Source organism: Schistosoma haematobium, chromosome 3 (genome assembly GCF_000699445.3).
Source record: "Schistosoma haematobium chromosome 3, whole genome shotgun sequence".
In the NCBI taxonomy this organism is placed as follows: domain Eukaryota; kingdom Metazoa; phylum Platyhelminthes; class Trematoda; order Strigeidida; family Schistosomatidae; genus Schistosoma; species Schistosoma haematobium.
The window spans coordinates 29,568,951-29,594,730 of record NC_067198.1 but is presented as its reverse complement, the minus strand read 5'-3'; the positions used below and the strand labels follow the sequence as shown (position 1 = coordinate 29,594,730).

Genomic DNA, 25,780 nt, shown 5'->3' with positions numbered 1-25,780 from the left:
AAGTCTTACCGACCTTCAGATTGAAAGTCTGATCATCCATCGTACAGTCGTTGACGAAATGTGGTTCGGATCAAGGCTAATCAGTGTGGAATAATTAACTCGATGACATAGATGGCCCATCGTGGCAAGGTTATTTAAATTAGGTCGTCTCTTTAACTTCCGCACTGATGAAGCATTGACGCCAGTGAAGTGTTAGATACTTGTTGGTCGCTTACATGTCAGACATTTGCTTCATCACAAAACTATTAATATGGGTTGATCAGGCAACATGGTCTGTAGGGTTGGTCGACAAGACCTAACAACTAATCTAAAATAAATCAAGTCAATAAATCTGTGAAGGACACAAACTGTTTGCTTATCAAACACTACTCGGGCTAAACTTCACAATCCATAGCTTCATAAGCTTGATTTGAGTCATTGCCAAAATCGCTGATGGAACAATTAAAAAGACAATTGTTGACAAATTTGCAGTGTAAGAATTCGGGTTTCGTTTTTCCTTATACATAATCGACCCTCCAGAGCAAACGCATCATTCTTCGTTGGGTCTAGTCGTGCCAAGTACTCTGCCTGGTGTCACGAGGGATTTTAAGGGGATATTAGGTGCAGGTACAGGAGCTGTTTCTTATTTTTCGCCGGTATCAAGCTACAGTGTTCAATTGTAACTGCGAGCAACAGGCTCTCGCAGTTTAGATCAGTAATAATTCGTATCATTAGTAACTGTTCGTCTTGTATTTTATCACAAATCAGTGGATGATTGACTGCAATCAATAATAGTAATTATGTTATTCACCAAGGCTCACATGTTAGTGACGGAACTTGGGTCAACATCGGTATCTCTTTAAGCAATGGATACAGCCGCATTTCGTCGAGTTTTGTAATTTCGTCGTTATTTATGTTGTTCAAAGAACACAAGACTACAAACAATCGGCCATGAAGAAAGTCTTATAGGCCGATTCATATACATTCCGAAGAAATCATTCACTCAAGAAAACAATTCTTTAAGTACTACAATTCTTCAAGTCTTATCGGCCGATTCATATACATTCCGAAGAAATCATTCACTCAAGAAAACAATTCTTTAAGTACCACAAACTTTAAGTAAATCGTTTGTTACATCATTACGACTTGCCTTCGAAACGATACAGAGGTTGGGAGGTCTATGGCCGTATGAAATTCAGGTTGAAATGATTTGTAGGGAACCCCACATTTGTGTGGCTCCATATACATTGTACGAGTAAAGACCCCTGAAGAATACGTACCTGATTTTTCGAGGTGATTTCATCAAGCTGTATAAGATACTGATAGATTATTTCGGTACTGATTCATCCTACTTCTTCCTTTCATCTAGGTTCCTAGTTCGAAGTCATGGGCAAACAGGTATACTGAGACTCACAGCTATTTCCAATAAAATCATTAAGGACGGTATTAATGTCTATAGCGTCGAAAAGTATTTGTTTCCGGAAGAAATGCATCTATGGTCATCTGACTCATTCAAAAGACCAGATACTTACGAAGGTGTGCCTAAAAACAAGTAAAAGAATCACTTTGAACCTGTCATTGTTTGTATGCATCCGCGTCGAATAGCGCTATATCTGTATTTCTGTGTACGCGGCAATCCGACTAGTCGTAAAGCGAGGTTAATGGCTGTTTTAAAACTGCTGTGCGCGTTATTATTGACGTCTATTTTATGTTTCGGCCTTATTCTCAGTGAAGCAAATGGACCTAGAGTTACTGACAAAGTAAGGTTTGAAAATTCGGAATATTTCGAACTCCAGGTGTTCTTCGATATTGAAGTCGATCATAAGCCACTTGGTCGAATAATTATCGGATTGTTTGGTAAAACAGTGCCTAAGACAGTTGAAAACTTCAAGCAAATTGCAATTGGCACTCAACTGGTAGGGAAAGGCTTGGTATTGTTACGTCTTCGAATTTAGAAGGATGGTCGAACTGCTTCATACAAAGGAAGCGGTTTTCATCGTGTCATTAAGTCATTCATGATACAAGGTGGAGACTTCACAAACCACGATGGGACTGGAGGTAATCTTCGGGTTTATTAATTTTCCCAGGTTTTAGTATATATGGTGATAGGTTCCCTGATGAAAACTTTAAATTGAGACATGTCGGAGCAGGGTGGTTGTCAATGGCAAATGCTGGTAAGTTTACTCGCTTAAAATTACTGTTGCAGGTCCTGACTCAAATGGAAGTCAGTTCTTCATTACGACCGTAAAGACATCATGGTTAGATGGAAAACATGTTGTTTTCGGAAAGGTTGTAGAAGGAATGGTTAGTTGGTTTTAGTCTTGTTATTACCTTGCAGAATATTGTTAGACAGATTGAAAATGAAACGACGGATTCGAGAGATAGACCTGTTAAGAGCATCAAAATAGCAAATTGTGGACACATTCCTGTGGAGACTCCGTTTTCGGTAACCAACGATGATGCTGTAGAATAAACTAGTGTGAATAATCTCCTACTTTTTGTATTTATGTACATTCGTAAATATAATTTGGTCAAGTGGATGGGTGTACAGATTTTTCATGAGACGTATGTAGATTCTAGCTAACTTGTCATCCGTAGAAATATTTGACATTCTTTTGTCTAGTGAAGATTTCATTTGTTCAGTCTGATAAGGGTTTCTCTGATATATGTCTTAATAATTTCTACTCAGAGATCTGTTTAACTAGGCCGCTCTCGATGCTAAAACCTTAGGAAATACCACTAATTTCTGTGCAGGCTTGATTTGAGTATAGGAGCAGCACTCTTGCTTATATAAATTACCGGGAGTCATTTTTGCTAGGTTTCTAAACGCATATGGGCCTGAATTTTGTTTGAATGTTTGAGAATAACGTATTTGTGAGTGATCACGCAGTCCCAGGTGACGGTCTGTGATTTCGAATGTACCCTTCGGTCTGGTGTGATAATGTACAGATTAGTTATATTACAGTCAAGTAAACATTTGTATGCAGTCAAGCGTCTGTTGACTCACATGTACTTGACAGACCGCATACATTCAAAGCACGTAAAAATGGACTTTAACTCTGTCGTCTCATGAATACACTTAGAGATTTGTGCCTTAAACTTGATAGCATTCATAACCCGGTATTTTGAAAGACAATGTAAGATTAAGGCCTTGATTTAGTCTTGAAATAGTTTGAATCTACCGAACTTCACAACGACGACGATTAGGTTGAACCCAAGTAACATTATTTATTAGATTCTGTAGTAGTTCACTGAATCACCTAGTCGTTGCTTCTGAATATAAAAATGTTATGGAATACTAGGAATATATATATAACTTTTATTATTTCTTAACCTCTAACATGCCAACGAAGTATTTACATTGTATTATCATATAGTTTTGTCGCAGCTTACTAATCTTATTTCGCATGATATGCCATGACTACTGCCTAAACATATGGAACATATCCATAGTTATCGATGTACGTAAGCAATGTACATCATAGTTTGGTTATTCGAACACTTTATATCTGAGTGCTATGTGAATATCAGAAAACCTAAAATTTACTTCTTAGCCTTGATATTGCTTAACCTGCACTCTATTGTTTCGGCCTCCAAATTCATAGGAGTAACGGCACATCAAACTACTGGGATCTGTTTATTCTGAATTATATGTTGTCAACGAGATGAGTAAATACAATGCATCGATAATATTCTGTTATCAGTTTCTACCTTTCAGGTCAACTTAAAATATTACATTGTAAGTATTCTACCTGCTTCGGTTTGGGTACCCAGGCAGTATCACAGCCCTCACACATATCAAATGAGATCTGTGTGGCGCATATGTATTTGGTGCTTCCTTGTATCAATATCTGTGTGTTAAAATAAATGAAGTCTAATCACTACAAATCAAATGTCAATGCAAAATTTAGATAATTATTATATGGTCATAATTGACTCAACCCGGCAGCACATTCTAGTTGCAAGTCATTTTAGTACCACTATCTGTTTTGAAATCACACACTCATGCACTAAGTGTCCACTTGTTTCAGAGCTAGTGTTTCTGGATGGACAAAGCACAAGGTAAACGCGTTCCATTCAGGACTGCGTAGCTACTACAAACTCGTTAAATGAGACTTTCAGTAGTAAATTTTATAGTTCCTGGATCCACTGCTTTCAAGGTTTGTATTACTATAGTTTTCAGACGAATTCGGTAAGATTATTACAGCCGTAAAATACTACCATGAGGTTTTTTAGACATAACGTGGCAACGTTGCGAGCAGAGGCGTAATGGTTAAGAGGTTCAAATCCTAACCACTAAGTCCCTGGTTTGAACCCCGTTCTGCCTGACCGGGTAGTATCATCAGCCCTCAAGTATCAAATAAGACTCATACCCAAGTACCTGGTAGATACGTTGATTTATCTAAAGTACCAAAACGTCCGTAGGTTATTAAATCAATTTCTGGCTACATTCATCAAGATTCGCCAATGCGAAAGTAAGAAAGTAGAATGGATTGACTTCTCTATCCATTTTATACAGTTTTGTGATAAATAAAAGCACACAGTAATAAGGTATATCACTAAACACTTGCGTATACGTTGTTTGTAGATTATTACATCATTTTTATTATTTTAGGCAATAAGAGGCAAGTAAAACATTTTCAAAGTTAAAATAAAATCACACTGTAAATGAACAAAATGAAATTAAAGTTGGTTGAGACTATAGAGTGGTATGTATGAGTTTAAGCAATTTTCTTCTTTTTCTTATGTCTGTTCTTATGCTTTTTTGCTTTATCTTTAGGCGAAGTGATTTCTGTTTGTTTAGGGCCATTACTAACAATGGGAGATTCATTTTTATCATGGAGGATTTCGGGGTTCACTAGACTTGCTGATGACTGACATTCTGGGGTCGGTTTATTCTGGCTGACTTCATTTATGATAGGCTCATCGGATTTGTCAGCTTTGTGCACACATGAATCTAGTTCGGTAGCTTTTGCCTCTAATTTAGTTTGTTTTGTATCTGATTTCATATGGTTTAAAATCGTAGGTGAACTGCTGGAAAATAACTCCGAATCATCCTTAACATCATTTTGCATATTACTTTTGTTTAGGATGTTCTCCTTAGAAACAGGTTCCACTAACAAGTGAGCGTTATATCGATCTTCCGTCTTGTTAGACTGCTTGAATGTCACTGTTCCCAAATTAGTACACTGTTCTAATATATTAGGGGTTTTAGTTTTTTCTTGGTCATTTGATGGCAGTTCATCGTGTGGATCGGGTCCAAGGTCCTGTAGAACTGAAACCAATTGAGTATCTGAAACTTGTTTAGGAGTACCGAAAGCATTAAAGTCAGTCAGATCGATTTGATTAAGTTGATTTTGTTCTGAATCTATAAGACTCTCTGGAATCTGAGAGACAACTGAATTCCAATCACATTTGTTCGCCTTTTCTGCTATCTTGATAGTTAGATTATCCTTCTCATTCTGCCATATTTCTTCCAAATCAATATTTCTAGTTTCGGATTTTCCCTTCTTATCGGGTTCGATAATAGGCCATCCTTCACCCACAAAAAGTCCATGGTAAGATAATTTATTAGACTGAGAGACAACAGGTTGACTGCTTTTCGAAGTGCACTTACTAGTTGTGATGTGTTCTGTTCTTACTCTAGTTGAGTGTCCATAAAAAAACTGACTCATTTCAACTTCAAACTGTGGTTGATCTAGCTTGGCCAAAGTAGAAACCCATTCCGAGCAATTTTTGTCGAATATACTTTCACTTTTATACTTCTGAGTATTATGAGACGCTAAATTTGAAGACAGTTGAGATTCGTCTGCTGCATAATTGTGTTTTGAGACAGAGGGGTTAGGATTATTAGTTTTCGGCTCTGGATCTACTTTTTTGTCGTTGGGCCACCCATCTCCAACAAAAACGCCATGGTATGGGAGTTTCTCTTTCGACTTACCATTTGATGAAAGTGGCGGGTATTCAGAAGAAATGTCAAGTTTTGTATGATTTTTATCGGTGGCGAATGATTTTTTGACAGATGGCACATTACTAGGAGATTTCGGACAGTTCGTCGACTGGGAAAGATCAGAGCAATGAGCACTAGAATCTTGGGGGTGAATACGAGATGATTTATTGAAGCCACAAGTATTATCTTCATGATCAGCGTCGTAACCCGAGATAATACCCCCAGTTTCTGTGTTCCGCAAGAGATCAGTTGATACGCTAGGATGTGTCAACATGTTTTGCCCAGTGAGCGATTTTTCTCGTTCCTCTTGCTCTTTATAACGTTTCCGAATGGTTTTACCACAGTCTGTCCAATTAAGAGCTTTCTTCCCAAATCGACTAGCATGAGTTTCTTTAGATTCAACAGTCTGTTCTCCGTGCACAGGAGTAGTGTGTTGGTGTGTTTTAGTGATATTTTTTTGCTCTTTTACTGAGTTGCTTATCTCACCTAAATCGATACGTTCGGTTATCAAATCTAATGAATGGTCATTTGATGAAGATTCTGCTGTTTCCTTCTTTTGAGCTGAAACAACAAAAACAGGTACATATACCAGGACCAGTAGGACATTAGAAAAGATAATACTTAAACTTACCTTACTAAGTTTTGGCTAGGTCTAGTCGATGTTCATTAATTGGGATTGTAGCTGGAAGCTATGCTACATACTGTTTTGTTCTGAACCAATTGATAGGTATCATTAGTCTTCAAACAAAATATATATTATACTGCTTCCCATAATACAAATAAGCCTGGAAGTGAACACATTATTGGCATCTTCGATCAACCTAATTACATAAAATCTACATATTCCTGAAATGATTTTCGGTATTAGCACAACAGAGAAGGATATTACCATATTGTTCGCCTTGACAGAAAACAAATATACTGTCAGCATTACAAATTAATGCCAATTATTGCTCATTCAAAAGAAGGAAATAAAATTTACTCAAATTAAAGATCGTGGTTATATAATTTCCCGTCTTGGAAAACTGTAGCTGGGTTGGTATTCTGACTAGAACTCACACTTAAAGTTTTGTAAGGTATTCGTATAATGAAAAATCCGCTTGCCTGGCGGACGAAGCCACTTTAACTGTGAATGACACATGAGATAATGGTGATCAGTGATAAGAAGAAATAATATCGAAATCTGATTTATTAGAATCAAACAATCAACTACTACTAAAGTAATCCAAAATGATATGGGTGACAGGCCGGAGCCCTGTTTCTCAAGGTTTCTGCAGTTTTTTGGTAGTAATTTCGAACGAAACCAGCATTATCGAGTTAACACTTATGGATAAACAGTCTATCAAGTTTCATCCGGTTTTCAGTGAATTTCACTTAAGCTAAATGTGATCATCAAGTTATGTACTTACAGTCATTCATGAAGGATTAAAAACAGCAACCGCGGTGAAGAAAGGTGTTTATATGTGAGTGACATTTCTGATTTGTGCTTTAAATTTATCAAAAGTACACATAGATTTCGAACATCCACTAAAATGACCGCTGCTGACGAAACTCAATAACTCACCTCATAATGAAAGGAGTCAGAATCCTTACTAATACTAAGAGAATAGGCAGAACCGTTGAGTTTCTCAGCATAAGAGTACAATTCACTCCACTTTGGTTCATGGAAATGGAAAGTAATTTTATTGAAAACTAAGTAAATAGGGAAAGTCTCTGCCTAATTAATACATTGTTTTGTTAAAGTTTAGAAAACAGTTTCTTCTGGAACCACTTCCGACTTGACTTCAAGACTACATAGTTTCATCCTGAAGACTTGTCACTAACGATACTCGGGAATATAAAACTTTAGTAACCAACCAATTTACCGGTGCAGATTGAAATAATACACGTGGACCTGTCTAAAAAGCTTTCGAGGATCCAGGTCACGAATTCGGAAGCCAAGTAAAAAATACATTAGCTTAATAAGAAAACAGCAAATAACAGAATAAGTGTACAACATACACAAAGAAACAACAATAGTCCCAAAAATGCCAAACCTTTAAAGTCTACTGTCAAAAGAAAGGTGAAATCTTCATTGCTCCGAGTTAAGTGCAGGACAAAAAGTGAAGTTGTGCATACAAATTTATTAGTTCTAGTTGCTGGGTTTTGCAGACGCACAGAAAATCAGCAAAAATAGAATTATATTAACACTGACAAAACTCGCAAACGTAAAATAAACAAGATGCTCAAGATAAAGCATCAAAGCATTCGTATCTCTGTAATCTATTCTGAGCCATGCACTATTTATTTCTAACCAGGGATTTCATAAGCTTCCAACTTTACTAAAGAAGCTTACAAGCTTCATTAAAACTTAGATATACATTTAGAGACATCGTAAGTCTGTATCTTTTCCTGAAATAGACGTAATCAAGTACCGCGTGTGTGCATATATAAAGTAATCAGTATGACTTATATAAGGTAAGCGATTTATCTTTACGACCTAATCGACTAAATAAAACTAGCTGAAAAGTTCTCACTTTTTTAAATAATGCTAATTGGACACCCGTTATACATAAGCGATGCTGCATGCACACCTATGAATAAATACCAGTGACCTACATGCACTTCCCACCTCTAGAAATTGCGCTTTACAGATGTGAAATAGCATACTCTCACTGATTTTAAAAATAATAATTGGTAGGAAAACAGACGGTTTTTTTTGTACGTGTTATCATCAATGACTATTGCAGAACTGGTGAAAATCTGTTAACGAAAGGTCTGTGGTCAAATTGATTAACTGGTGTAATCCATTTGTCAAGTGAAGTTTAATATATTCAGCTTTGAATGAGGGAGGGTTGGTGAAACAGGTCAACTGATTAAACCATAGTTGGTAAGAAAGAGTTCAAATATGCCTTTCTGATCGAGGATCGAATACTTTAACAATCAAGCTACCACTAAAGTGATTATTCGTCAGGAATCCTAGTATAGTTAATTAGGATCAATTTAAACCAACTCCAAAAGCCAACCGAATAAAGAGAATATGATAATCAGTTCATTTTGGGATAAAGTGAATGATGATTAGAAACTAGAACAAGCTATTTTGGTGAATTTAATAGTACTATCTGCAGTAAACTAACTGTATGGGAGCGATCAGAAGAAAACGGGACAACCGAAAGTTTATTAAAAGACTGGTTAAAAGGAACATGAAAATACGCCAGGTGAAGATTACTAGAGATAAATGTTAACTTCCAACCATAATGAGATAACAGTAAAACTGTAATTACACAATTACATATTTTAATACAAAAGAACTGGGTATTGACGAACTAGAGAGAATTTTGAAACCAATGCAGTAAACGAAAGCTAAAAAAGTTATTGTTTCAGTCAACATACACAGTACACTGAAAGCTTTGGAATATTCAACAGTGTTAAATATGGCAAGAACTAAAATATGATGCAGTAGCAAACGAAAAGAATTAGATAGACGTTTGGAATCACACAAAAGGATATACTATTAACCTGATACATGTTGCAATAACGCATACGACTAATAAGATAAATCAAGAAAACAATGAAAGCAGATATCGATAGAACGGTTGAAGTTATATTAGAAAGAATGCATAAGCCTATCTCTCACATTGAGGTTTATTTCAAGTTAGGATTTCCAACCACTGCTTTGTAATACGTTAAAGACCCTACTCTGATAGTCCACATAATATATCGATAGTTTATGAATTTGACAGTTCCCCTAATCTGGTTCAACCTCAGTTAAAAGGATATCATGAACTAGGAAATGGCTTAAATATTGTGGATATCCTTCAGTTGCAAAAAACTGACTAAAGTCTTCATACAGAACAAACTGTCTAACTTCAACAATATTTAATTATCCCAAACAGTTAACTATCACCTCAAGTTAATGAATATACTCTGAGAGATGAAAAAACAAAAAATATGAAACAGTTATTATTCGATAGATTAGTTTCTAAACCTGTTAAAATTTCTCTTATTATGACCCAGTTACTCTTACTACTTGGTATTCTTGGACGCTACTTCATTCGACAAGTCCCCAAATCAGAAAACGGTTGGACAGGAATGTAATTATATTCCAAATAAAAAGATTGGAGGGAAGTAGGAATCACAATAAGAAAAATGTAGCGTATTTATAATCTTTATATAAGATTCTAGAGTCTTCTCCAAGTCTTTGTTAGCACTGAGTGGTTAGGAAATAGCCAATCAGTGTGCCCCCTCACAACCTTGCGCGGAACATGTTTTAATTCAATCTATATCCCATTGACAAAACCTCTCAAATGTGTTTGTGAAACAGCTTTCATATCTAACTATGATTACCGATTCCCTTTTGATTGATCAGTTATGGTTATACTTCTTACTAAAGTCCACAGTTATTTATTTACTAAGATCTATAAGTTATGATATTTTACTTATGACATCATGGAATATGGAACAGAATCATAAAATTACTTGTGATTGCTTATTTGACCTCTTGTTTGTCTAATTCACTGTTCGAAAATATAGGGATTTTCGTAGCTTATCAATCACGTCAAAATTTACAACAACAGGGTTGACAGGCTTACTGTCAGTTAGAAGTCGAAACAAACGGTAATCAAGCTTTCTTGAAATATGCGGTCTTGTCATAAACCAAATTCACCAGTTTGCTGAGGCTTTGAGGATAGGTAAAGTGGTCAGTGCATTCGACCATTTCTCAAAGGATAAACTCAAATCTGATGGATTGACCACAACTTATTCAGAGAACTACAAACATCGTTCAAACAGATATGTATTTTGGTTAGGTTAGAGTAAATGTCAGGAAGATCATACGCACGTAATTCAGTGAATGTATAAGAGAAAAAGATATTAACAGTGAACATTTTAGGTGAAAGAAACGAAATGTCAAGTTGGATGATAATCCTATAAAATTCTTATAGGACTGAGTTTAGACTTCGCCGATCGAAACGTGATATGCACCTGATAATAATTTAGTCATATACCAACAAACCTTCAGCAGAATAAAACATCTATCCTACGTTAGGATAGGTAAATAGCGAGGATGACAAATACATGTTCCAAGATTTAATAAAGGGTTGAAATCTGATGAATGAGTCTTCACAGTTTGAAGTATGGACGAATTTCCCTTGTTCTCTGTTCTGAAGTATCAGTCAAGAGTGGAACAGTTATCAGTTTAAAGCTTTAGGAGATTAAATACGTAATTCATCAAGGTTAACACTAGGTTTCTATCTTTCTGCATAACGTGAGCTTATTAACATAAGATTAGTCTGGATTACTAACTTCTGGAGTACGCTGAGTAAAGTTTATTGAGAACAACAATAAACCTTTTTTTTACCTGCGCACTGACTTTAAGCCTAGCTTTTTAAAAAATGCGATGTTCAGTGAGTGAAATGAATAAATCTGCTAAAAGACGACTACATAAGTACAGAACTTTGTAGGTTTCGATGGGAATGGCCGAACGAATTACAAGAGGTTTTATTCTGGAATCAACGTTATGGCTATATTAACAATTTCACGAGAACTGTTTACTTAATCTTCACATAGCTATAGGATTGACTGAACATGAAAACGTAAGTGACTAGATTCACTACAACAACTATTTATTCTTGATTTTAGTAAATGAGGGTTCAGGACAACACAAATTCACGGATTAAAGAGCTAGATTTTTAACTGTTCGAGACTTCCTAAATAATAGTAAATTGACAGTTAAGACGAAGCTACATAAATCGAGGGTCCGATTGAATAAGTTCCTGAAGCTCGCTAGAACTTCAGTAGTTCGCAAACGCTAGAGTTAGTAACGATTGCTTTTGATAATTTCAGCATCACTTTTGAACACAATACGATTTTAAAAATTGAATTTTCAGTATACGCCACAATAATTATATTTTCCTTGACAGAAAAACTAATTTATATACTATAAGAGAGCGAAATAGGGGAATTGATTTATAGTATGAATTTGCGGCCTCTAAACATTTAGTAAACACATCCATAATACTATAAGCAATATACACTAAACTGCTGAATATACACCACTGATTGGGCTGTAGTAATTATCACATTAGTAGGACGGATTTACCAAATGTAGGTCACTCATAAAGTAACTGTTCAACCATAATAGTTTTGTTAAGATTGTTGATGTATTGCTTAACAAAGTTAGTATCATGCATAATTATCAATTAAATAGTAAGGTGTTGATTAAGATATTTTAAGAAGTTTATTGCAATGTAAAGATTTTCTTAATTCCCTGAAGGTGGATAGAGTGAGGAAAAACTGCAAGTTCGCTGTTTGCTTGTAATAAGATTAGAAAATATCAGTTGACGGAAATTATCTAACGAACATGCGTAGAAATGAATGACTGCAGACAAAATATGAACTTGTACGACAATTAGTAGTAAGAGTGTACACAACATAACATCACTGACAACGAATATACAGCAATTTTTTGTTAGTAAGCAGCGAATAATTCAAAGCAGATTAGAAACAGTTGTTATAATATTAAAAAGACACTGAAATCGGAGATTCTATGATTTTCAAAACACAAGCCTAAACACAAACGTACACCATGCCATGGAGTAAAAAAAACAAGTCAGTATATTCAAGTAGCATAAAGATTTTATGTAAGTAATAAAGTATTACAAACATTTACAAGTAAACATGAAACAGGATTTATCGTTTACCCGTTTCTTGTTGTTCAAATGCTGGATACTTTGCTCGTGCATCGTCCCAAGACTTATTGCCACTGGCAATATCGAACATCAAAGAAGGCAGTTCATCCAACTATGGAAAATAAAACGAAAATCAAAGAATCAAATAGAAATGGAGACAATGAAAGTCAAAAAATGTAACTTCCTTTGAGAGTTGAACACATGATAAAATTTTTCACCCTTGATCGAAATAAAAGTATTGAAGAGACTGACAGTAATGAAAAACAGTGATCAGTAACAATTTATAAAAGTAAAATTCTATTTTAAGTTATTAAGACTGTACTCTAGAACTTCCAGAGGGACAATTCCATTGAATAATCTCTTATTATTAACTCCCTCAACCAGTTAGGTCGATGGGCGGTGAATCGAGATTTGGAGGCTTCAGTTAATTCATAATATGTCTTCAATCAGTTTCATGTGTACGAATATATGGTCACTCGATATGTACAACAGAAGACCCACGAACCTCAAATTTCTGACCGAGAAATTAAAATGCTATGCCATACACCATATGTTTATTATTAATACGCGACATTGGACGACTTCGCGGTACCAAAAAATGGTGAAAATACATCTGTCAACAAATATTTATAACCTAAATACATTTTCCAACCTTAAATACTTTGCTTTGCAATAGTGCTTTAGCGCGCTTACCCGCTTTTATATGGAGTCTCACATCTTAGGGGACGGAAGACGTTCCGCTTGTATGTATGGTGAAATATAATCGTTTATATACACGGAGTCGTGATGAACCAAAAAATGTGAATTAATGTTATCCGCTTTTGATATTAAGTCCCGGTTTCAGTATATGAAATAATGGTATGGAACTAACGAGGAAATATAGTTAAAACGTATTTAAGGTGCAGAAACCCATGTTTCAAAATCGCATCATTGACTGATAGATCCAAAATATATGATACCAAAATTTAAGGTATTTTTAGTACATCAATGCTACGTACACTTGATCATTACATTTTCATGTTACGATCTTTGAATCATGGAAAGATATAATCTATGCATTTTACAAATAACACTACTACTTCTAAGGTCGATTTTAGTTATCAAATCTACTCGTGTGTGAAAAGAGAACCCAAAGAGAGCAAGTACTTCGCAAAAAAGACATATTAGCAATGAGTATAAAATCCTCATCGCGAAATAACATGTGACATTAAAATTTTCACAGAAATTTCATCTCAGATTTTAAATTCGTGAACATCTCATCAAACAAATAGAAGATTCAATACTGATGATCAAGGTAATATAATAGATAGTGTCAAGTTCATTTGCACCTTTTGTCCCTATCCTATTCTCGTCAAACATGTTTCTGTGTATTGCTTTTACTACTTGCTATAATTCAGTAAACATTTGTATTTGTAATAATTTCTAGTCGTACGGTATCACGTGTTCAATTGTTGTGTAACATCGTACAGCAATTACATACACATTTAGTGTATTTATTATCACAATTACTCTCTCTCGATCCCTGTGACATTTATTTCCAATCTTGTATACTTCTTGAATCTTTGCTTAAACGCGACAGTTTTCACATTTGTCTGCTCCAAGTTCCCATTTTGGTTGTTGATATACTGTTGTTAACATTACAAACAGTTATCAGCTGTCATTCACACTACAGTATGCTTTAATTACCCTTTTCCTTCAAGATATACAGATGTGTTAACCGCGCAAATACCTCAAGAGTTGGGGTTTGTGAACAATTTGTTTATTCCTCAATAAACGAAATGTTCTTTATACAAATCGTTGTTTTATGAACTTCAGTTTCACACTTATCTCAAACGTGTAGTTGGACGCTTCTATAGAATTAACAGGTGGCATTGAATTACAAGATGACCTTTACATAGCTTGGTGTGCATGAGAACTGGTTTGACAAAAGTTAAGCCACATTATGAGAGATAAAGACAGATAGCTCAGTTGCTACAACATTTGACTAGCGACTACTAGACTGCAGGTTCAAATTACACTTCATCTACTTTAGTTTAAACGGTCAGGTATTGACAGTAATATTCAAAGCTGTCAACTAATATAAAGTTAATTGGTAGATGAGTTACAAATCAAGGTCTTCTGCTTAACAAAAAATAAGATTTTTCTTACCAACAAAGCAGCGTAGTTCAAAAAGCCTTTTATGACAAGAAATCATAATTAGAGAAAAAACACCCAAAGTATCACAATACTACTTGAAAGTAATAAAAGTAGAGGATTAAAAAACATTCAAATCTACTAATTTAATATTGACAAATTTATTGAAAGCCAATTTAAGCGATATACGGAAATATTTATACCCTGGAGTTTTGCTTTCAGTGCAAGTGTTTGTTATAACTGGCAAACATGAGTGGTTATAAAATAAATATTACGCTGAAGTAAGTGAGATATATGGTTTATTATATGCAGACATCAGTTGAGAAAATCAAATCACATGCCATTACTACTAGTAACAATAAATTAATCTGTAAATTTAGACATAACCAATCAATAATTGATCTTTTGCTGTTAAAATAATCAAGTGTTATTTTAAGCACATAACCGAAAAGAACAAAGAAACCATCACATGAGATTAATTTGTATGCTTTGGTGTTCTTTTTTATAAATATTTAGCCAGAAGGATATCGAATGACTTCAGACAAAATGAGTTTTTAAACACTAGACACTACTGTAAGTAGTAAAAAGAATGGAGTGTTCTATACAGTATTACAATAAGAATTCATACGCAATTTGAGAGTACACTGACAATATCACCCATCTTGATGCATCGTTAACATTGGTTAAATACTGAAAGATATAATAACTGAATACTTAGATTTTTAACAATTCATCTATAATAAAAAATATTTTTGTAGAAGGGCATCGATGTGATGAAATACATACAAATATTCTGATACCAATACTGCTGATAATAAATTGCTTACTGTTTACAACTAAAGTTGGTTAAAATGATTGCTGGAAAAAGCACTACATGCTAATAATTCACTTGAATAGAGTATGTTTACGAAAAAAATCATAACAAACTGAACAGTATATAAATGATCGATATACCGGCGCGTAGCTGCGATATCAATTTGAATGTCATTTAGAATACTGAAAGCATGATTATCTACTTGGGATATTCACAACAAAGTGTATAAATATTAGCTGAAGTTATATTGTGGTGTATGATACTTATACGGACAGATATAAGTAGTATGTAACAGTAATCGGAGGTGTAATGACTGCCAGCTGAAGACTGAAATGAAGAGAACAAGAAGGAAATCGGAGAGCAATCGAGACAAAAACGGAATTAGAAGGATAATGAAGTATATAAGGCACAACACAAAGGTGTGCAGATGATGTATTGAGTGTATTATTTCCATATTTTGCTAAGCTACTGTATGATTTCGCATTAAAAAATAAATTGGTTTCCCCACCTGAGTTTTCGTTCACTACAATAAAACAGAAAAGTTTAGCTGGATAATTTAACTTCAGGAGAACAATAATTTTATTGTTCAATTTATCGATGGATCCCTTCGATACGGTAGTCAACTGACATCTTTTAGGGGATTAACGTTAAAAGCACAGATGGATAGTGGCTAGCAGTGGAATACAGGACGTCCGTTTCGTCCTATTTGGGACTCTTCAGCTATATGTACCTGGCTATCACGGCTCAGTAGCTAAGTGGATAACACGATAGCGTTTGAAGTGAACAGTACTAGGTTCGAGTATCAGAGTGAACAAGAACTCTGAGATGCAAGTACGCCCAGCTGACGAGCCCCAAATGGGACGAAACGCCCACCCTGGATTCCACTGCTAGCCACTATTCATCTTTGCTTATAATACTCGTGAATTAAGGCAATACGCGCATATGCCAATAAGAAACTGATCAATTGTAGTCCTAAACATCAATGGGAAGATTCAAGTAAACAATACCAAGTGATTAACGTTATAATTATGAAATTTACTACAAAATTTGATTTTAATCTTATTTACAATGATAAATTACGTTATTCTAAAAGTAAACATGTCAAAAATTACGAACCTAAATTAAAGCATTATAAATTAGTATGAAAATGATTTCTTACAAAATGTCTAGAAATATGAGCTTACTGGTACTCTGATTTGTTTCATGCTGTCACGTTCACGAAGTGTTGCTGAAGCAGGTGACTTATTCAAGGTGTCGAAGTCGATAGTAATTCCGTATGGAATAGCAATTTGATCTGTACGAGCATATCGTCGTCCAATGGACCCGCTACTTTCATCGACTCGATGTGAAACAGCATATTTGGTCAGTTCTGAGGCTATAATGAAACAAAAAATAAACTAAAACATGAAACTGAGAATTGAATGAAGTGTTTCACACAGGTTTACAAAGTGTTTACAAAACAATAGAGAAATGAGAACGCGACATATTCCATGGAGGCTGGCTTAGCAATCACTTCAGTACAGGTTTCAGTGAGGGAATATCAACGCATGTAGATACTTCATCACACTGGATTCGATATCGGCAAGGAAAGTACCTGTTAGCCTGACTTGATACATGCAGCTGGGATTAATGAAGTTTGGACCTTTTTAAGGTTTACAATATTGTGACTGTTGATTACAAATAATATACTAATAACTTGATTGAGGAATAGGATTTTGAGCGGGACATAGAAGACGACAATCAGAATATAATAAATCAAAGAGCGAAGCTGAACAAATGACTGTTGAGTTATAATAGTATGTTACTCACAAATGATAAATGTTATTTTTAGCGATGCTATCTCACAAACAAAAAGTTAGGAAACAGCATTCATAAAAGTAACACACGAATTCTGAAAGCAGCAGTAAAATTTATTCCAAAATGCCATGCAAGAGAACAAAATCAATATTCATAAGGAAAATATGTGGTGTGGGAAGCCATAGAATGTTAACTAGCCATAAATCTCCATTAACAATGTATAGAAAATAGATTAAACAACTTGAGATTTGATCGATTTTCTCATCGATTGTTGTTACTTGTTTCCACTACTGTTCGCAGGCATCCGTGCTTGAAGTCACTAAATTCTGGTCTAAGCCATATTGGTAGATGCAGACTACTTCGTTGAGGTTCGCGTGACTATCGTAACCAATGGTTGGAGACTTCGAAACGGCTCAGAATCGATCACAATGGTGTAGGTGTATAAACTCTCTGCTTTCCTTCAAACTATGAGGTTAGCATCGCTTCATACCTTTCTTTCTACGAACTAATTATTTCTTCCTGTACTATATCCTTATATGCAATCTTTCTTTTATGTGTTACCACCATTGAGTTAACTACTTCTATGAATCTGGTGTTCATTTTGTGTTGATGAGATATGGCAACTTGGATCGATGCGTATATGTGCCTGGTCCTACGTTGTAGCTGACTGATTGACTACTGTTCGCAGTGTTATCAATGAATAATTGTTTCCCGGTTAATTAGCAAGCACGAGCATGCTTATCAAGATAACGCAGTTGATTCACGAAGGATGGGCACAAAATGTAACTTTATTATGTACAAAGTAACTACTTATAGAAGTTCCTACAAATAAATGGAGATATTTGTCGAACAAAAACCGATATGTTATTAAAAATAATCAAAGTGCTTATTTTTTTTCTCAGAATGTTATGCACAACGCAAATATAATGAGTTTTTATGTTTAATAGTAATACTTAGAATAAAACAAAAAACAACATTTAGTGCTTACTAAATGACTGACTGAATGACTAATATTTGAAATTATTAGAAATCTAATTTAAGAACACTTACACAACTTGCGAACAACTGGAGCAAAGTCAGCATGATTTGAAAGTGGCAGTAAAGAGCACTTATATGGTGCTAATACTGGAGATACAGATAAATACTTCAAAACAAAATAACAGAAGAAAACAATGATAATATGTAAGATAATTTTGGAAAAGCAATACAATTAATGATGTAGTGTTGTTCATAGTAAAAATATACAATTTAGTTAGTTAACTCATAAATATGAATAATCAACAACAAAATATGAATACACTTTACTAAGAGAAACAGAAACTGGAGAGAAATGTGTCCAGATAACATGAACCTATTGAATTAAAATAAGGATATCGAACACAAAGATATTTAGACGATTAGCAAACTGTGCAATTTAATATATATCAACAGTAAGCGTAAACTGCAAGGGTAACTGATGTATAGAATTCAATAAGACTAAAACTAACATACTTTCTCTCTATAGTATATGATTAGCTTTTCCATATGTAAAGGAAATTAACTACTGACAAATGACTCTGAATATACTGAGATGGTAGGAGATCCAATCAAAAGAAAGTAAATAATGACAGATTAAAGGTTGATAATAACCAATCAAGGTCGAGGTCTACAGGACAAGCTGTGAGTCATATGCGGATAAATTCGAACACTTCACTTCAACTTGAAGTTATCGCTGATGACGTCGTTCAGAACGATGGAAGTTCCACTACCAAACCATCCAGCTCAGAGAGCAAAACTCCACCAAAGCTTTGAATATATATATATATATATATATATATATATATATATATATATATATATATATATATATATATATATATATATATATATATATATATATATATAATGAAAGTTGCTGAGATCATAACATTCTGAATATACTTGGACACAACGATGGAAATGTTCCGTTACTAGTTAATTAGGCTTCTTGCTAATAATAATTATGACAGCTGAATAAATCAAAATCTATAATACTGTGTTGGAGAAACAATAGTACTCAAGAGGATACAACACTAAACAGTGAAAAAAATGGATCTTAATTATTTAAATATTTAACCAAAATATTACTGATGAGAAAAGATATTATTTAATTTTAACTACTGCGACTGAAAAGATCAATTTTTTCCGTTTTAAACTGCACAGGATAATTGGCAAAGAAAAATGAGACTACGCCTAGACTACTTTTTATGTCTGGGAGCTCGTAAAAAAGTAATAGTGAAGAATAAATTCATGTGATGAAACTATCTGGTTATAAACCAACTTTAACATGTTTCAAAATGTAGACTCACAGTTACCGACCTACTGAAGTTTTTAGTAAGAAAAGCCTGTTGATCAATTTAGTTTACAAATTTGCACTAATTAGGATCAAAGAGATCAAATAATGAATCCATTTCCCATTTCCTTGTTAATTTTCTGAGTAACTTGCTCAAGGTTGTTGGGACTTTTATCATGAATTTTATGATTTCCCTAAGATTCTTGATTAACTATTGATATGATTATACTGAAGAAACAATTTGTTTTTTGAATAAGTATCAGAATATGAACCTAGATGAACTATCTTTTAATTTCATGAATAAAATCGTTTGAGATAATTGGCAGTTAATCAGTTATATGCAACGTAGACCCTGACACCTGGTGTTATGAACGGGGAATTAAGAAGCCCAGACAATTACGAAAGCTATTTTCTTGGGACGTTATTGCATTTCATTCAAAACCTGTAAAACACTTATATTTATTTTTGTCCCTATCTTATTCTACATAACACGAGCTTTCGTTCTATGTATCATTCACTAGCATACCCTTTTTTGTTCCAAAAATATTGTAATTTAAACATTATATTTTGCACTATAATTTCTACCCTAATTCCCTGTTCGGGCATAACTGTATTTTTCCAAATTATCCTACGTCGTGGTCAAGATATGCACTTATTTATTCATGTACATTTTTGTAGTAATCCGAATTCAGAGAATCCAGAGTTTAGTGTTCCAACTGTCTTGTCTTCTTTCACGTGTGTGCTTGCCAACCAATCAGGATTTAGAATAGTTCTCTCTACCCCAATCGAACTCACGCGTATTAGACTCAAGGTTAAGCCACTCAGCCTAACGCGTCAAGGTCATAATTTAGACTACACAGACCAAGGTCAAGTCATAACAAGTATCACGGGGTAAAAGCGATCCAAGGTCATAACAACTGGCGACGGAGAATTTTTTTTCTTTCCTATATTGATTGATCCAGTACAAAATGCCTGTTTCATTGGATGACCTTAAAACTATTCTTCAAATGCAGCAAGCACAAAATGAGGCAAATCAGACGAAGCTTTTGGATGCATTCGCACGAATGTTCTCATTACAGTCGTCCTCAGCTTGTCAATCAGATAAGCATGAAAGCATCATAAATTCTATTTCTGAATTCCAGTATGATCCTGAAGCTAATGTCATTTTCAGTTCGTGGTTTCACCGCTGTGAAGATATTTTCCGCGTTGAATGCTCGCATCTTGATGACGCAGCAAAAGTCCGCTTACTCTTAAGAAGACTGGGAACACAGGAATATAATAAATATGTGAATTTTATCTTGCCGCAAAATCCACGAGATGTATCATTCAAAGATACAGTCCAGATTTTATCTGATATTTTCGATGAACAGTCCTCATTATTTAATACTCGCTATAAATGCTTCCAAATAACGAAATCTCCAGAGGACGATTATCTCACGTATGCCGGGAAGGTAAATCGACAGTGCGAACGCTTCAAAATAAACGAAATCACAGCGGACCAATTTAAATGCTTGATTTTCATATGTGGTCTAAAGAATGAAGAAGATGCAGATGTCCGTACCAGAATGTTGGTACGCATTGAACAAGAACCAAATATGACATTACAAATGGTCACAACCGAATGTCAGCGGTTACTTAATCTCAAGCATGACACTGCGATGGTGCAACAGAAGGGTAAACCTTCCGGTTCTGATTCAATTAATGCGCTCCGATCCATAAAATCATCGAAACAAAACTGTACAAGCATGAAAAAACCTGCCAACCCCCCATCACCATGCTGGTTCTGCGGAGCATGGCATTTTGCAAAATTCTGTCCGTTTAAGAATCATAAATGCCGCAAATGTCATCGCATTGGCCACAAAGAAGGTCATTGTTCGTTAAATAAACGCAAGACTAAACATCGTAGTGAAAATTCAAAGCAACAATCAAATAGTCAGATTAAAACCACGTTTGCAACCTTTAAAGTTGGATTTAAAAATAGGCGGAAATTTGTAAATTTATTAGTAAATGGAAAACTTATACGACTTCAGTTAGACACTGCTTCTGATGTCACGTTGATTTCAAAGAACACATGGCACAAGTTAGGATGCCCATCCATCCGACCGACGGAACATGTCGCCCGAAATGCGTCAGGAGACATAGTAAAGTTGACAGGAGAGGTCCTATGCAATGTTCAACTTATGGGAAGTAAATTTACAGATGTTTGTTATCTAACAAATCGACACGATTTAGATCTATTGGGATTAGATTGGATTGCACATGTTGATACTTTGAATAAATTATTAGATGAGGTATGTTCTCAAAATGTTTCCTATGATTCTATCCAAATCCCTAATGATATTTCTAAATCAAATGTCTCCGACGAATCATCCTCTCTGGATATTAACGAATTAAATGCTTCTGATGAAACATGTTCTTATGATCTTTCTGAATCAAACAATTCAAATGTTATGTGTTCTCACCATGTCAAATCAAATACCGCCGATTCATTGCCTTCTCATAAAATTTCCAAATCGAATACTTCAGACAAAGTATGCGCTAGTGAAACTTCGGAATCTCATGTACTTCTTTCTAATGTTATGTCTACATCAAAGTCTTCTGCTTCCTCTCAATTGTCGTCCGTATCTTACATAAACCATCTTCGACAAATTCTTCCAGTGACAGCTGCTCGAATCGCTGAACACACTCGCCGCGATCCTATCTTAAGACGATTATCTACATTTATCCAGCGTGGTTGGCCCCCACGTATAACATCTCATGAACTGAAACAGTATTATCAACGACGCCAATCTTTATCCATCGTCAATGACTGTATAATGGTTGCTGATCGCGTAGTGGTTCCGTATAACTTACGCTCACTCGTCCTGAAACAACTGCATACAGCCCATCCAGGTACTGGAAGAATGAAAGCTATTGCTCGAAGTTATGTATATTGGCCTAATATCGATGAACACATCGAAGATTTCGTGCGTGCGTGCAGAAAATGTGCTGAGGTTTCTAAGTGTCCACGAAAAGCTGAACTACATTCCTGGCCATCTCCAGAAGAACCTTGGTCGCGTATACATGTTGATTTTGCTGGCCCATTCCAGGGTACGTACTTCCTCGTTTGTGTTGATGCTTATTCAAAATGGCCGGAGATTTTTCCTATAAATCAAATCACTTCGCAACAGACTATCATGAAGCTACGGCAGTTATTCTCCCGTTTTGGAGTTCCAGATGTTCTCGTGACAGATAACGGCACTCAGTTTATTTCTTCCATCTTCTCAGATTTCTGCAAGAGGTTTGGAGTCAAACATGTCCGTTCACTTCCGTACCATCCACAATCGAATGGTCAGGCCGAAAGGTTTGTAGATACCTTCAAAAGAGCGCTACTGAAGGCAAAAGGGGAGGGAAAGATAGAGGAGATTCTTGATGACTTTCTCTTGGTCTACAGAACAACTCCAAACCCATCAACACCAAATCAAATGTCCCCAGCAGAAATTATGTTTGGTAGAAAAGTAAGAACTGCCCTCGATGCCATGAAACCACAGCAAAGAGACATCGGAAAAAGAAACAGAAAGATGGAAAACCAATTTGATCGCCATCATGGGGCGAAACGCAGAATTTTCCAGAAAAATCAAAAAGTATACGTCCGCGATTTCCGATATTCACCTCCACAATGGACCAGTGGACGCATACTTAAGAGACAAGGGAACGTAATGTATGTGGTGGAAGTTGAAGGACAGAAGTGGACACGCCATGTCAACCACATACTGGAAAATGCTGGCACTTCACAGAAAACCGAGAAATTAGACTCAATGTGGAGAATCATTCTGGACAGTTTTGACATAAAATGCTCAGCGACTCAGAAGACCACGCAACCTGAACAAAGTCCTATTAGGAAAGCATCACGGAAACGCAGAAGACCAGATATTCTACAGGTAGACCCAAAGAGGAGAACATACGTTTCCGAAGGAAGATATCAATGATGATATCTCAGCACTTACCTGTATATAGTAACTAACCATTTTTTTTTTTTTTTTTTTAAAGGGGAAGGTGTTATGAACGGGGAATTAAGAAGCCCAGACAATTACGAAAGCTATTTTCTTGGGACGTTATTGCATTTCATTCAAAACCTGTAAAACACTTATATTTATTTTTGTCCCTATCTTATTCTACATAACACGAGCTTTCGTTCTATGTATCATTCACTAGCATACCCTTTTTGTTCCAAAAATATTGTAATTTAAACATTATATTTTGCACTATAATTTCTACCCTAATTCCCTGTTCGGGCATAACTGTATTTTCCAAATTATCCTACGTCGTGGTCAAGATATGCACTTATTTATTCATGTACATTTTTGTAGTAATCCGAATTCAGAGAATCCAGAGTTTAGTGTTCCAACTGTCTTGTCTTCTTTCACGTGTGTGCTTGCCAACCAATCAGGATTTAGAATAGTTCTCTCTACCCCAATCGAACTCACGCGTATTAGACTCAAGGTTAAGCCACTCAGCCTAACGCGTCAAGGTCATAATTTAGACTACACAGACCAAGGTCAAGTCATAACAAGTATCACGGGGTAAAAGCGATCCAAGGTCATAACACCTGGTCATCCCTTTAAGTTGTCATACCAATATGGCACAGTGACATGACAGATTAGTTTGGGTAGTAACCGTTTTAGAAGTAGTCGAAAAGATTAGATATGGAGGATATAATTTGAAAAAATATGAATTTATGAAATAAAAAAATACAAGATAATTTTGAAACTCAGAATTTAAAGAAAAATAGGAAATACATTCGTGCCATTGAAAGTGATGTTGAGTTAGGTCACCCAAAGTCTCTAATCACTGGTTATGATAATCATGCGGGCCCCAACCAGGTAGCCTGCATTTACTCACATGACTTAGTTCAACAGTTGGTGACTTCATCAACTACTCTACGTCTTGTGTTAGCCCCTATTAGTTTTTTTCCAATTTACTTCAACACTATCCATTATCATGAGTCCAGATAAGCGGTGGTTAGACATACATCATACATCCCTGACTACCTTAGATGATGAAGGTTTAGTACCTCACTAGTTGACTTATCATCCTTATCTGGTACCATACGTCCAACCTTAACATTGCTTACCCGGTTATGTTTCGAAAATATTTGTAATTAAAAACTGTCAGCTTACGTATATTTTCTACTTTCAAAGATCATATTCCATAGCTGGGAAGTAATACGGAGTGGAATTCTGTTTAGGTTACACACCTTTTGGTTGTCAAACAGAATTTGGGTTTAGAGAGAGAAAATGAATCACAAAGAGGATAGCACTATTGCTCAAGACAATCAAAAGACTCTGCATCTTCATTAAACAGGACTAGGCTATCTGCGCATTATAAGTCAATAATTGAATCTCCTGGTAGACCAACTCAAGAGAAGTTAAACGATGAGAGCATTATCTCTGAAGGAATGTCTATGACAAGGTTAAACAAGAACAGAGAAAACAAACAGAAGACTGACAAACATCATTTGAAGTCATCAATTCCAAAGGAGGTTTCATGTACAGAAAGTATAATCCGTTAACCTTTCAAAGATATTTTTGAAGTAAGAAATATTAGCATGATGTGAAACTATGATAATGGAAAATCTCGAAACTTAATTGTACCAACACCCTAAACACAGACGATTGATCCTTCAGTTACACATTTACCTAGAGTACGTCTGAATATCATAAATGATACATTATATTTTACAATAAATTATGTAATCATTTTGCAATTGGTCGACCACTGAGTAGTGACCAATGTCATGTGTGTCAAGTCCTTGTTAGTCTCCACTGAATTCTGACGATCAAGTTGCAATATAGCTGTTAGTCTAAGCGAACCAATATCAAGAACACTATGTTGAGATGCGAGGTAGTAGTCGATAGGTAACCCATGACCTAGGTTTCATGCTACATGGCACTCGTCAGAAAAGTTTAACTGTAACTTTAAGAGAATTGGTACTCTTTGGCAGAGTCGGTTTCGTGTCACTCATGTTCACAATCAGAGACGTTAACACTGAGCTATTCGAAAGTATTATTTTTTTAAGATTACAGGCACGCCTTGCACGGAACCTAGGTTCAGGACTTTTTGTCAACTACCTTCAATCATTACCTTAA

General features: G+C 35.3%; 2 protein-coding genes across 3 annotated transcripts in view; one reads left to right on the top strand and one right to left on the bottom strand.

Moving 5' to 3' along the window:
• Positions 1 to 1,565: 1,565 nt before the first annotated feature.
• Positions 1,566 to 2,520, top strand: MS3_00005467 (uncharacterized protein; the record flags this gene model as incomplete). Of its 2 annotated transcripts, XM_035730330.2 has the most annotated exons (6): positions 1,566 to 1,739; positions 1,776 to 1,895; positions 1,935 to 2,037; positions 2,067 to 2,153; positions 2,186 to 2,283; positions 2,318 to 2,452. In XM_035730330.2, 6 exons carry the CDS (start codon positions 1,566 to 1,568, stop codon positions 2,450 to 2,452), a joined length of 717 nt encoding a protein of 238 aa, XP_035585625.1. The 2 variants fall into 2 exon arrangements, with proteins under 2 accessions (XP_035585625.1, XP_051069529.1); XM_051213540.1 differs by having other exon boundaries at positions 1,935 to 2,283; positions 2,318 to 2,520.
• Positions 2,521 to 2,604: 84 nt separating this feature from the next.
• MS3_00005466 (uncharacterized protein) overlaps positions 2,605 to 25,780 on the bottom strand; it is a 36,435-nt gene continuing 13,259 nt past the window's right edge. Inside the window, exons 12-15 of the mRNA XM_051213539.1 lie at positions 18,392 to 18,485; positions 16,729 to 16,919; positions 12,610 to 12,709; positions 2,605 to 6,490 (exon numbers count right to left, since the gene is read on the bottom strand). Of these exons, the coding sequence (XP_051069528.1) occupies positions 4,701 to 6,490; positions 12,610 to 12,709; positions 16,729 to 16,919; positions 18,392 to 18,485 (2,175 nt within the window). The 3' untranslated portion in view covers positions 2,605 to 4,700. The remainder of the gene's footprint in view (positions 6,491 to 12,609; positions 12,710 to 16,728; positions 16,920 to 18,391; positions 18,486 to 25,780) is intronic.